At 40.3% G+C, this 12961-nt stretch overlaps 1 protein-coding gene across 1 annotated transcript in view; it reads right to left on the reverse strand.

Annotated features, from left to right (window-relative positions):
• LOC135875242 (chloride channel protein C-like) overlaps positions 1-8348 on the reverse strand; it is a 98813-nt gene extending 90465 nt beyond the window's left edge. Inside the window, exons 1-4 of the mRNA XM_065400244.1 lie at positions 8101-8348; positions 5720-5849; positions 3258-3338; positions 2157-2332 (exon numbers count right to left, since the gene is read on the reverse strand). Of these exons, the coding sequence (XP_065256316.1) occupies positions 2157-2332; positions 3258-3338; positions 5720-5849; positions 8101-8348 (635 nt within the window). The remainder of the gene's footprint in view (positions 1-2156; positions 2333-3257; positions 3339-5719; positions 5850-8100) is intronic.
• Positions 8349-12961: the final 4613 nt, after the last annotated feature.

Raw genomic sequence — 12961 nt, forward strand, 5'->3', positions numbered from 1 at the left:
TGCTATTCACATATCAACTGAAGTTAAAGATAAAAGGGCCAGATCCTCAGCTGCTGCAGAGCAGCAAAGCTAAATTGACTTCAACAAGTGTAACATGGGACTGTAGAACACATTTGCTTTTCAATATGCAAAGTCCTGTTGACACAAGAGAGGAAGCTATTAAAGGCTTCCAAGTTAATAATTCAGAGATTAAAAGGGCCCCTCACAACATGTACTGTGAAGAAAGACTCTAAAGGCTCCTTTGATGAGCTGCATGTTAGCATCTGCCTAAGAGTACTGACATGATGGATTAGAGAGAGAGAGAGGGAGACAAGGTGGGTGAGGTATTATCTTGTACTGTACTGGACCAACTTCTGTTAGTGAAAGAGACAAGCTTTCGAGCCACACAGAGCTTGTGCAGCTCAAAAGCTTGTCTCTTTCACCAACAGAAGTTGGTCCAATAAAAGATATTACCTCACCCACCTTATCTCTCTAATATCCTGGGACTGACATGGCTACAACTACACTGCATACAACAATTGATTATAGTTAAGGCTAAGATTTTGTCACGATTATTTTTAGTAAAAGTCACAGACCGGTCACGGGTGAGGAGGGTCCAGCACCCACAGCTGCTTGGGCTCCAGGGTCCCGTCCCCCTGCCCCCATTGCCCATGGTGGCTGGGACACACAAGCCCTGCTGTCGCCAGTGGCTGGGAGCTGTGGGGGGGGCTCCCAATCACCTGCATGTGCTGAAGGGTTTCCCCACTACCTGTGGTGGCTGAGAGCTGGCCGCTAGAGCTAGCCCCTGAGAGCTGCTGGGCCCCTGCCAGCTGACACCTCCAGCCACACTGCCCTAGGGCTGAAGGAGAAAATGTCACAGAGGTCTCTGGAAGGTCTTCCGTGACAAAATCTTAACCTTAATTATAGTCCATTTCAATCATCCATTTCAAGTTTAATCACCATTGAGAGCAACGCAGTCTCACTCCCAGTGGAAGATGCACAGTGGTTTCATTTACTATACCATGTCTCAGACAATGCTTCAGGGCTGCACTTAAATCCAAGAAAACGGTTTTCATTGACATTTAAAATCATGAAAATATTTATATTCTTTGTATAAGACTCTTTGTAACAAAATTGTGTGTGTTGATGTACAATAAAAATTGGATATTTTAAAAAATAAATTCAATTAAATTAGTTCTTTATGCCACTATTTTAAGGCATTAAGTTAATACTGTTCTGATTTTCTTTATGGAAATTTGATTGCATTTTTTTGGATCATGCGTCACTATTACAAAACTAATCATGGGGGTGGAGGGGGGGGGGGGAAATTACAGCTGCAGCCACTGAGCGCCTGGAGACAAAAGTCTGAAAGTAAAGCAAACAAAAGAAACCTGAAAAGGAGAGCTAGGCCTTGGTAATCGTTGTCTGAAATGGTTGTGTTCGCCTCTGACTAAACCTTGCTCTCTTATTTTTGAAAACCTGAGTCATCCTTGAGGACTGCTGCACCTATGTACAAGTAAAATGATAAGAGTGGAGGAAAGGGGTTTCGTGGAGATGAGGAGAGCAAACCTCAAGGATAAATACTTTACCCTAACCCTAATAGGTCAGCCAAAAAAGGAAATGTACTACACAAGCAGAAAGAACCTGACTATCACCTCTACTCATGAGACTGCTTAATAAAGGAAATAAAAGGAGAGGATTCCTCTCCCAGGGACCCAGCTGAAGGACTGGGAGGATTTCTGTTTGTTTCTTTTTATTTAAATAGGAAAAAAATAAATCGGTTTCTTTCAGCAAGAGCATATTGTGATATTACTTTCCCAACTACAAATATGGCACCACACTGGGATATAAATAATTTGCAGCTCCATTCTGACTTGCAATCTACTAACCTGTGGGAATTGCAAAGAGAAGCAGTTTTGACCAATGCTGTGGTCACTATTGACTATAACTGTGGGTTGTCTTCTTTGTAATCTAGGGATCTTATGGAACCTGAGCATCCAATTTCCCACTCTTTTGCACCTTGTGCAGTCATTTACCCTGTGCAAAGCGGGCGTCAAATACCACCACTTGTGAGAGAAAACAATTCTGATTTGAGCATTTTACACCCACTTGGCACCGATGTAAAGCAACGGACAATCAGACCCTGACAGTTTACACTCTCCCATGGTGTTCCTTACCCCAAGTGAATCATAGGGCCTTCCGGTCCACAGAAGAGCCCAGAAGCCACAGCCAGCACACAAGAAACAAACGTCCCCAAAAAAGTCTTGACATTAAAAATGTGTTGAATAGAAGCACCATTCAGAAACCCAATGACTTCTGGAAGCCCATACGGTGCACCTGCTGGGCAAAAGAACTGTAAAGAGAAAGAGTCAAAAATGATTTCCAAATACATGCATTCAGATCCACCTGCAGCTAATAATTGCAGCTTTCACAAACAGTTCATAACTTCTCTCACAACTTACAGTTACTTGTTCTATCAAGTCATCCATTCTTTCAGTTCCTCCTCCTACATAGCTCAAGACTTCTGTATTAAGCAAATAGATATGTGTATCCCACCTATACCTTTTCCTTAACTTTTTTGGAAAGTTCAATTAAATGTTTATTATTTTTCTCTTCTCTCCCCCCCCCCCCCCCTTTGAGGCTACTAGCTGCCTTCTTGTGATTAAATTGAACCCAGTAAGATGATAGATGGGAAACCGGCTTTCTGTGTTGGCTTTGCAGTCTGGTAGAGTTGCTGGAGCCTCAAAGGAGAACTGGAAATGTAAGTTACACTCATTTTACACAGAGGTCTGAGCCAAACCCCATTTGAAGTCATTGTGAGTGTTTATTTTAGGATCAGGCTCCAACTCTGTGCAAGTTACGCTAATTTGCCACTTGTATCCATTTTATGACCAATGTATACCTAAAGTATAACTTACACCACCATTTATTTTGCCCGAGACTGCCATAGGAAATGCATGTGCTCACAGGGCCTGAATTTGGATCTCAGACTGGATATCAATCCCAGGATTCCCTACATAGCCAGTAAAACAGAAATCATGGAGAAATCCTGATCATGCTTAACTATAGTAGCACTTAGAAGGCACTGACACAACAAAAAAACACAAGAGCAAGGGATTTGTCTGATCTCAGCATTATAGACCTGTGTTAGGCCTCTGACTGTTTCCCAGTGAGGACTATACAGGGTATATGTTCTAAGACTCCTTTTCTGTAATTAAGCCTCCATCTCTCAGAACTCCACTGATATTTTACAGTAGTTGAGTAAGAGACATACTTACCACCACTAGCCCTGAAGATACAACAGTCATGGCCAGTCCTGACCCAAGTATGCAAATCCAGGTCATGTTGAAGTTGCCGTTCTGCGTTTTACAAATAATTTATTAGCATAAGCAATGGTATAGAAAACAAGTATGTGTACTGCCTCAAACCCTCTGCCAATACTATATAGTGATATATATTTAGAGATACATTTTTCTGTTCATTTGTCCATTTTCTTTCATAACCCACTGTAGCAAGTCCTACAATTTACAGCAAAAGAATGAAACCAGGGGAAAGAGAGAAGCAAGTGTTGCAGACTATTTGAAAATATGGGGTTGAGTCTGGGTTTTAGATAAGAGAAAGGTTCACAGTGGCCCTTAGTTTTCCAAACCAATTTGCCCATGCCCATACAACATAGCAAAGGGTATTTTAGTGTTCCCTGAAGGCCCCAAACCAGGACAGAACTTACTCAAGTTCCATTGACTCCATTGCTTATGTGCTTAAGTGCTATACTGAATGAAGATGCTTTCCTGAACTGCGGCCTGAATCTATTACAATAGATAACTCTTTATATTTTACCCAATAATACTAACTGTAAATTCATCTAGATAGTTCCCTCTGTTATTTCTTTAATAAAGTGACATCTCTTATACTCAGTCTTTTCAATTTAAACATGTTTCAGTCTGCCAAGGTTGGTTGGTTTGTTTGTGTTTGGATTAACTGCAGTCATGCTGTCTCCAGAACTCATCACAAGCACATCAGCACCCATGTACTTTATAAAATTCCCGACTGTTCGGCTTTGATTCACTGTGTATGCAAGCCAAAGCTGTCCCCTTTGTTTCCCAAATCATAGTAGTACAGCAGGCCACCTCAGCCTTCCTGTCTGCACCTCATGCCAGGTCTTTTTTCTAGTGTACTGTACAGAGCGGCAAAACAGGAAGGTAAGGTACACAGGACTGAATTCAGCTGCTCGATAGTTGGAGAATGAATTTAGGTTGTGGGGTCTTTATGGCAGGAACCCTCTCAATACTTGTTTGTACTGCAACTAGCACAAAGGGACCCTGATCTTAGCGTGGTCTCTGGTACTACTGTAATGCAACTCCACCATCACAAGGATAGTGGGATGAGTTCTGCCTACTGCTTGGAAGCAGTGACACACACAATGGAAATTTTGTGATCCAGTACTAGGACGGTTACAATGCCTGGGGACAAAGTCTGGTTTCTTGGCAGACGCGGACTCAGAGCATCATATAGGTCATACTACTGGAACCCATTTTTAATTGTTTTCATATCTCAGAGGTACACTGATCTTCTCATCCCCCATTTCCTGTAGATGTCAAGTCCACCTCTGCATTTTCCTGAAGTGCTTAGAGCTCCCTTCAGCTGAGAAGGCCTTGGAAGCATTATTTCAAAGTCCTGACTTCTCATGAGACATCCAACAAAGATATTAGGTATTCATACCATGCTCATCACTGATATCTGAACACCTGTCCATACCCATGGTCATTGTGCTAAGGTATCAGAGTCCAGCCTAGAATGTCTACATTTTTCTGCCAAAGATGGCAAAGCTCCTTCCTGTTATGAACCTCTTAACTGTGGGCTTGCCAAGTACTGACAACCAGCTTCCTTCTTTTCCCATCCATCAGGTCCTCACCGCCTCCAATCAAGCAAGCACGCACACAATAAACTGCATGGTAATCAGTTTGTCTGTCTTAGAAAGACTGAGCCTGAGTTAACTCCACCAGGATTTGTACCTTTGGTTCCAGAGTGTGTAGCCATTACAAACCTGAAGCATAAGCATCCAAGCCACCCTTTAGCTGTTTTTGTATTATCAGTGATGCAGATGAATTTTATTTCCATCTGCTACCATAGGCATGTATGTATTTAGTTCCAATTTCAAGACACAATGTATTAAAATTCAGATGCAAATCTGACTCTCAAACCAGCTATCCTTACTCATGCAATAAATCACATTGGCCGTGCGATTACTCATGAGAGTAGGGGGTTGTATAATCGGGCCCATAATTTGCTACATAGGTGTATAGTAACTGACATGCATAGTGTTACTTTTTCAAGATGTGTGGGGAAATCTCTTACATTTTGGTTAATAGAAATAGAAGTCTTTTGAGACAGTGATTGATGGAAACAGCTTTCTAGAAAATTAAACCTGGTTTCATTTTCCTTTCAGATCTGCAGATCAGTCCAGAAGAGTTTGTTATGGATCGCATTTACCGAATAGTTGCCTGTATATGCAGAAGACTTGCTAAACCAACTGCTTATCATGTACTGAATGTCAGCTATTGTATTTCCCAGTTAGTCAGCAGATGGTTCATTCAAGCCTTTAGGAAGAAATTCTTCAGCAAAAAAATCATTGACAGAAGATGCCAGTAGAGTAGCTGAGTAAAAACTTCATGTTCATGGAGTTTTACTACCAATCAGAACAAAGTAAAAAGAGAGGCCAATTTGTTTTTCCTCTGCTCACCTGGAGGTAATTTTTCACCAGTTCCCATTTTAGTTTGATGAGATAGTCAATTATCTGATGTGTCAGGAATCCCAGCATTCCTACTCCTATTCCAATTAGCCCCATCAACATCCATCGATCCCAGTCAGTTCTAAAGATGGAATAGTAATATTAGTCCTTTGCAGAGAGCTCAGGATGGTTTGTCAAATTACCTCCTGCAAAAAGGTATGCTTGTTTTGATTATTATCTGTGACTGAAAGAGAGGCCAAACCACACAAACCTGGTATATTAAGCAGAAAAAGCCATCTTCCTTTGGGAATCAGTTCCATTTGGCTAAGGAGCTAGATAGTGCTACTTCAAAATATATTTTATAGTAGATACAACATAACACAAACACACAGAGGGATGTTAAAACTTTTTAACCTAAGGGCCAAGAAATACAGAAATACTATCTGAGCACCAAAAACAAGTAAGGTGTTTTTCCTCCTCCCTAGTGAATTGAGTGCTCATGGAGGTGCCAGACTCACAACCCTGAAAACTGAAGTTTTCTATTGTCCACGGCCATGCTACATCTGTTCTATTGGCATTGCACATATCCCCACCCTGCCCCGTTCCTGACTTGAAGGGACCACCCCATTGGCAGTCTCCTCAGGTCTATGTAACGTTTGGTCTCTGCTGAGAGATGAAGGGGCTCCCAATAAGCATCCACTGTAGTGAAGATTTTCGCAGGGGGAATACCTGTGATGTGATCTGAGGTCACCAACTCATTTCAGAGCAATCACCTAATAAGCATCACATAGTAAAACCACCTTTAGGACACTGCCATCCTGGGCAAGATTTTTTACCAATAATTTCTTGGAAAAAGGCTCTAAAAATCTTACATATACACAACCATAGGGGTCTGGTGGCACTATAATCTCCCTCCAGGTGGGCCCAGGCAGAGCCCAACACTAAAGAATGTTTGCTGAAATCATGCAGTTTAGTTATTTGAGGGCTAATGGGGCAGATATTACTCAGCCATCAGTCCCATGTTCATCTGAGTTAACGTTTGCACTCATAAGAAGCAAAGTGCTATAGAGGCTATTAAGTAGCATTAAATATTGAATGGGAGCAGTGGCTTTATCTCTATCATCTTGGCCTCAAAAGTTTTACTGTGTTTGCCCCAGTTTTAGTTAATGCATTGACACAAAGCATAAATTATATAAAATTATGCCTTCGCCTCTAGTTCATATATCCCTTAAATAGAGTGCATATCTATGGTGTTTTACGAATAATTCCTGGTTAGCATAAGGCATCATTTACTGCTAAATCATCCCTGACAGAGTTTACTTATTTCTTGGGCTCATAAAACATTTCTGGAGAGAACATTTTTGGCTTTAGAATATAAGGTCAGATATTTGCAAGCAATTTCCCCTGAAGAGGGTACCCCCAAATCCCTTGCAAAGTCTTTAACATGCCTTTTCCTTCCAAATTGTACAAATTGAACAACGGGTTATACTAGTTGCATGCTCAGTAAGGTATAAGGATTTCCAGGGAAGTGACATTGAATAAAAAGGTTAGTTGTCCAGTTGCCTCCCTTCTTGGCTACGATTACGTGAAAACATTTTCTTAAATAGGGAAATAAATGAAAAGGCCACTCATTCCCTTATCCCCATCATTTTGTGAGCATCTTTCACAATTCATTGTATTGTTTTTAAAATAAGGCTTTGCAGTTCAGTAGCAACTTGCATATAATTAGCTCAGTGCCCTTTGTGAGTATTAGTGAATTGAGTCTCTCAGAACCCCTCTGAGATAGAATATGTATACTCCAACCATTTTATGAGCTAGAGAAAGAGGCATAAGAAAATGTTCTAGGACAGATGCACAAGGGAATGGGGTATGTTTATAAAGCTAGAACGGGAACAAAATCTAGGTTGTCTGATGTCCAGTCCAGGGTATAAGCCACAAGACCATTCTGCCTCCCCAACTCCACAAATAAAATAATTTTTCATCTCATGATTCTAGTATCTACTTAACTTATTAACCCCCACCCTTCTGAGCAGCTTTCATAAGGGAAAGATAGAGCTAACTTAAACTTCTTGTGTGATCTTAGCCAAATAATTTATTCTGTGCCTCAGACGGCAGCTGTAAAATGGAGATAATACTTTTCTATCTCTCAGGAGTGTTACAAAGATGAATTCATCAGTATTTGTGGGGCACTCAGAAACTACAATGGAGAGGTGCACACATCAATAGACAGACTTTTTGCTCCCCAATTTTCCACAATTGAAGAAATTTACTCTCTAGAAAGACCTACACACTTCGATTTTTTTGTTTTTCTACAGTTTGGTGCTAATCAGAGTTAAAACAAGTTGCCTGCGATCTAGGAGGAACAGGACAGGACATATTGGGGGCATTGTTACCTGTACGTTTTCTCCTGTAGCCACTTCTTGTAAACTCTACTGTGTGAAGGTAAATAATCCAAACTCTCGTGGGGTGCTTGACATTCTCTCTCCTCCTTTCTGCAATTAGAGTTTGCTAAGCCATCTCGCTTGCTGCTGCAACACCTCCTAGGATCCAGAGAATGAATCAAATCAGGCCTTTCTTCTATCAGCAGCATCTGCTCTTCACTATTATCCACACACCTCTTACAGGAAAGAAGGGACGACATTTCCAAAACCCCAAGAATCGTTGGAGTGTTGACAAGAACTATTTGAGACAGAACACACTAGTCAGTTTGCTTCCCAATGAAAGGTAAAGATGGAAAAATACACCAGGGTGGTGGTGTACTCTACCTGTTCAGCAGAGACCGGCTGACTTATGTTGTGGGTTTGGTTTGTTGTGACCGTACATAGATCTGGCTTGTTTGTGTCACTGAGAGCTTGTATGAACTAGAATTGGGGAAGAATTCACTTGACATAGAGGGATTTAATTGTGGATTGGTAAATCAGAAATAATTCTAGCTTTTCCTCAGTGACTGTACAAGCGAAGACGACTTTAAAAAGGGAGATTTTTTTGTAAAACGTCAACTGAACATGCGTTAGGTTCTTCAAAAGTCTCAGTTAACTCATATAAACATACAATAAAAAATAGAATGCTGAAGCATTTGAAGCAATACATTGAACCCGCCGTACTGTGCATGTATTGTCCATAAAAAGGGTGCATCTGATATAAGCATAAACAGGTCCATGCTACAGAATTCAGCTTTTGATCCAAACATCCCCAAACACTGAGGGTGTCCAGCTCAGGCACATGCTTAATTATAAACTACTGAACTGTATCTCTCATTTCACTTAAATTCATCACCAACACCTGCCTACATACTTAATCACAAATCATGTACAATCTTGAGAGTAGGGCACAATGAATGTTAAAGCTCTTTGAAACCCCTAAAATGGGCATTGAAATGAATTGGAATGCTTTCTGGTTTTTAACATTTGAAAATTATATGAGCATTTTTTTAAAAATGACTTAAATGGCACAAGTAAAGAGGTTGAAAATTTTCATTCTTGAACAAATTAACTCTACAACACAAATTCATAAGATTCTTTGCTCCTCTAAATATACAGTAAATTGGAGATAGATTATGCTCCCTCGGCAACAAAAGTATCTCTTGGTTTTTCTATTTATATTTAATTATTTGTTTTCTTCTTTTTCTATTAAAGAAAAATGCTCAACTGAGACTCTCATTAAATCCTGGAATTTATTTCTACTCTGGCAAACAGGTCTGAGGTGAACTTAATAGAAGGGAGAAAAGACCACCAGAAATCAGCATAGCACAACCACTCTGTAGGGGCATTTTTATGAGTACATATTGTCAGATGAGGGCAGACCAGTCTGCATATACTTCAGTAGATCAGAAATATTTACTGTAAACAGAAAATAAAATAACAATACTATGTGCTTGCCTTCTGTGGTGCAGGCTTTAGGTAATTCATAACAGGACAGAGGAGGATAGATCTGCTACATTCCAGCTGCTATATACTGTTGACTCTGCAATGAGATAATATGGAAAAGTTACAGCAGATTTGTTCAGATTTGGCATGAATGCTTCCTGGTCAGGCTGCAAGTGATGAGTGTTAAATGGCTGGGGTAAGAAAAATCACTAAGTGTGATTGCTGGTTAACTGGAAGAAATGCATGGAAGTCAGATAGATACATCTTATATTTGATAATGATCTCACATCTGCATTATCTATCCACCTAGGTTCTTATACCATGTGTCTATTGCTCTAGCATCTGAGTGTTATATTGGTCCTTTGCTTCCAAGACTTTCAAAAGCACTTTACAGATTATAACAAATAATTGCGACCTTCCCTCAAATCCTGAGAAAAAGAATAGTCAGAGAGGTGGAGAATGAGGTCCCTTTAGGAAAAATGTTAGTGCTATCCTTAATTTGTGTCTTTGGTGCTGGGATACCACTGCAATGGGTGCATTAGGAATACATGAGGTACTCTTGAAAAAGCTATGATAACAAGGAGCTATTTCATCAACACCATTGAAATACAGCCAACTTGAGGGGAACCCAGCAGTTATTTAGCAGCACACAGAAACACTATGCAACAATTCAGGGCAGAGAGTGAAGAATATTTTTCCAATTGAAACTGCAGGCACAATTTAGGGAGGCATAACAATAATCTGAGTTGGAATTCAGCTGACGTTTACCTAAAGAATATTAGGGTCTTTAATGAGCACAAGTAGCCAAGCTCTTGGCTTTGCTCCTCATCAGAGTGATAAAACATATGTTGTAATTAAATATTAAAATTTGTGTGCTGTTTTTGCTTGGATTTAGAATTCTGCTCCAAACTCAAAATGGGGAGGAGGGCAGTAGGAGAGTGTGTAAAGAAAAAGAAAACTACCCATTGATGTCAGTGGAGACAGGATTTCACCCAATGTATTTATTTATGTACATCGTGTGTGTGTGTGTATATATATATATATATATATTTGTATAAAATGATTTTATACAATATATAAATATTTTGGGTTACATTTGTGTGCACAAATGGCCCTGTATATAATAATGTTCATACTGTGTATATGAAGATAAAAATCTACTGAACAGGCATAGAAATGAGTGGAACATACCTAAATAACTTGATTTTTAGCCTGATCGCCTTTCTCCAGAATTTAAGCTGTTCCTCACAGATGGCATAAATATGCCTCATTCCAAATTTACCTTTTGGTTTACACGACAGATTATATCTACATAATCTCATAAACAGAGAGAGTCAGTCAGTCAGTCAGTCTCCTGTATTTGTGTGGCTGAGCTCTATTCTTTGCTCTTCTTAGGTGCCAGGTGGTGTTTTAGGCTCACAACCCCTTTTCCAGTCAGACTTAAATCTAGACATAACCCCTCCAAAAGCCGGTGAACTGTGCGGCAAATTAATGAAGCCACCTTGTTGTGTGGTGCAGATGTAAAAAATGTAATGCAACAGAGAACATTCAACACTTTGAAAGGGCTTGTCTACCCAATACAGGGGTAGTGCTTTCGAGGGCCTCTGAGTCGGCCAATGTTTTTATGTCCCTTTTCGGAAATTAAAACTCTGCTTAATTCCTTCGGATAGGCAGTTCTTTGGAGGGCTGGCTAGGCCCTGTAATATGCTTCCACATGAGCCTATGGAAATTTTTTATTAAGAAATTTCTTTCTTGTGGACCAAAGTCATTGCACGGAGCTCAGTTTGATCTCCACTGGGAGGATGAAGGACTTTTTCATCCATGTCAGAACTCAAACTTGAGTCCCAAAGAGTCTAGATGTTCCAAACCTCATGATTAGACAATTAAACCATCTATTTTGCTTTTTCTAACATGGGTGAGCATGAATTTTCCCTTTTATTCAACGAAGGTCCTTTTAGGGTACACATCTTTGTCTTGCATAGTATGAATGAGGAAGAAGAGCTCTACTGCCTTCTATGACAGAGTCTCTCTTCTCCAAAATCCATGCTGGGAACTCTCTCTTTGGTCTTAGGCTTTCCTCCAAAGCTGACTCCTCCACTGAATTCTGGAAGGTGGTCACTGGTGAATTCTACCATTGCCTCCACAATATTAGATGTTGAAATTCTTCACAATAGAGCAGAGGAGAGATTTCTGGCAGGAGAATGAAGACGTGCTTGTGTAACCCTAAGGCCAGAATCCCCAGAAGGAAAAAGTGCTGCCACAGAGAGCTTCATTTGCATAGGCTACTTACCCATAATTCCTTTACACTTGGCATCACCATAAATATACATGAACTTGGATTTTGGGGGTTACTCTGCTCACAGAGCGAGGAAGGAGCTCATTTCCAAGAAGCTAGGATCCTAAGTTCTCTTGTGTCCCATTCACATATGGGCTCTGCAGCAAGTTATAATGCAGATTGAGAGGCAGCACAGAGGACAGACAGCTGAATGGGCTCTGGTGAGGCCCTGCATACCCAACACCTTAACAAAGCTAAATTGCTAAGCTGGGACTGGAGGCAGACCTGTAAAGAGGCACTTGAACTACTGCTACTTACTGATCTAAACCATTAGTGGGGTGTGGTGGATGGGTGAGTTGATATGGCCAAGCAACTGTGGGACAGTCTTGCCAGTTGGTGGGAAAAGGAAGTTGATGGACTATGGCCAACATTAGTCTGTGTGTGGTGGTGGGGGTATTTCACTCTTGATTTGCATATATGTTCTGTCGCCATGATTTCGCATGTTCACTTTGAAAATATAGAAATAAAACAGGTTCCAGACATTAAACAAAAAGATGTATTACACATTATAACCCTCGATTACTAGGCTATAATTCTAACTTTTGATTTAGGTAATATCGAACCATTCAAGGTTCACGCTCATAGTTCTGATATCACACCAACAGCTCTCTCTGTAGGTATGAAGTGCCCAGTTGCCATTTTATCTAGGTGACTCTCCTGTGGAATTTCAGCTCTCTGTATTGGAAGGTGTACAGACACCAGATACATGCTCAGTTGCTTGGCACCCCAGTTCAAATCAGGTATAGGTGAGATGTTTTTTAAGAAACATATAGTGTACATATAAAAACTGTATATACTTAATTGTATCCATCTCCCTCACCCTCCATATATCACTTATCTTCTTAAATTATAAGAATTTGGGAGGCAGGGATCATGCCTTTATGTCTAGCACAACAGTGCATAGTCTTCCTTGGGCACTACTGTAATACAGATAATAGTAATTGTACATCATTATACCCATACATTCTAGATAATAAATCACAAAAGGAATGTGGAATTAATTTCTGAACACAATGGAGCACTGGAGATTAATGTGTAACTTTGTTATGTTAT

Source organism: Emys orbicularis, chromosome 2, assembly GCF_028017835.1.
Source record: "Emys orbicularis isolate rEmyOrb1 chromosome 2, rEmyOrb1.hap1, whole genome shotgun sequence".
NCBI classification, from domain to species: domain Eukaryota; kingdom Metazoa; phylum Chordata; order Testudines; family Emydidae; genus Emys; species Emys orbicularis.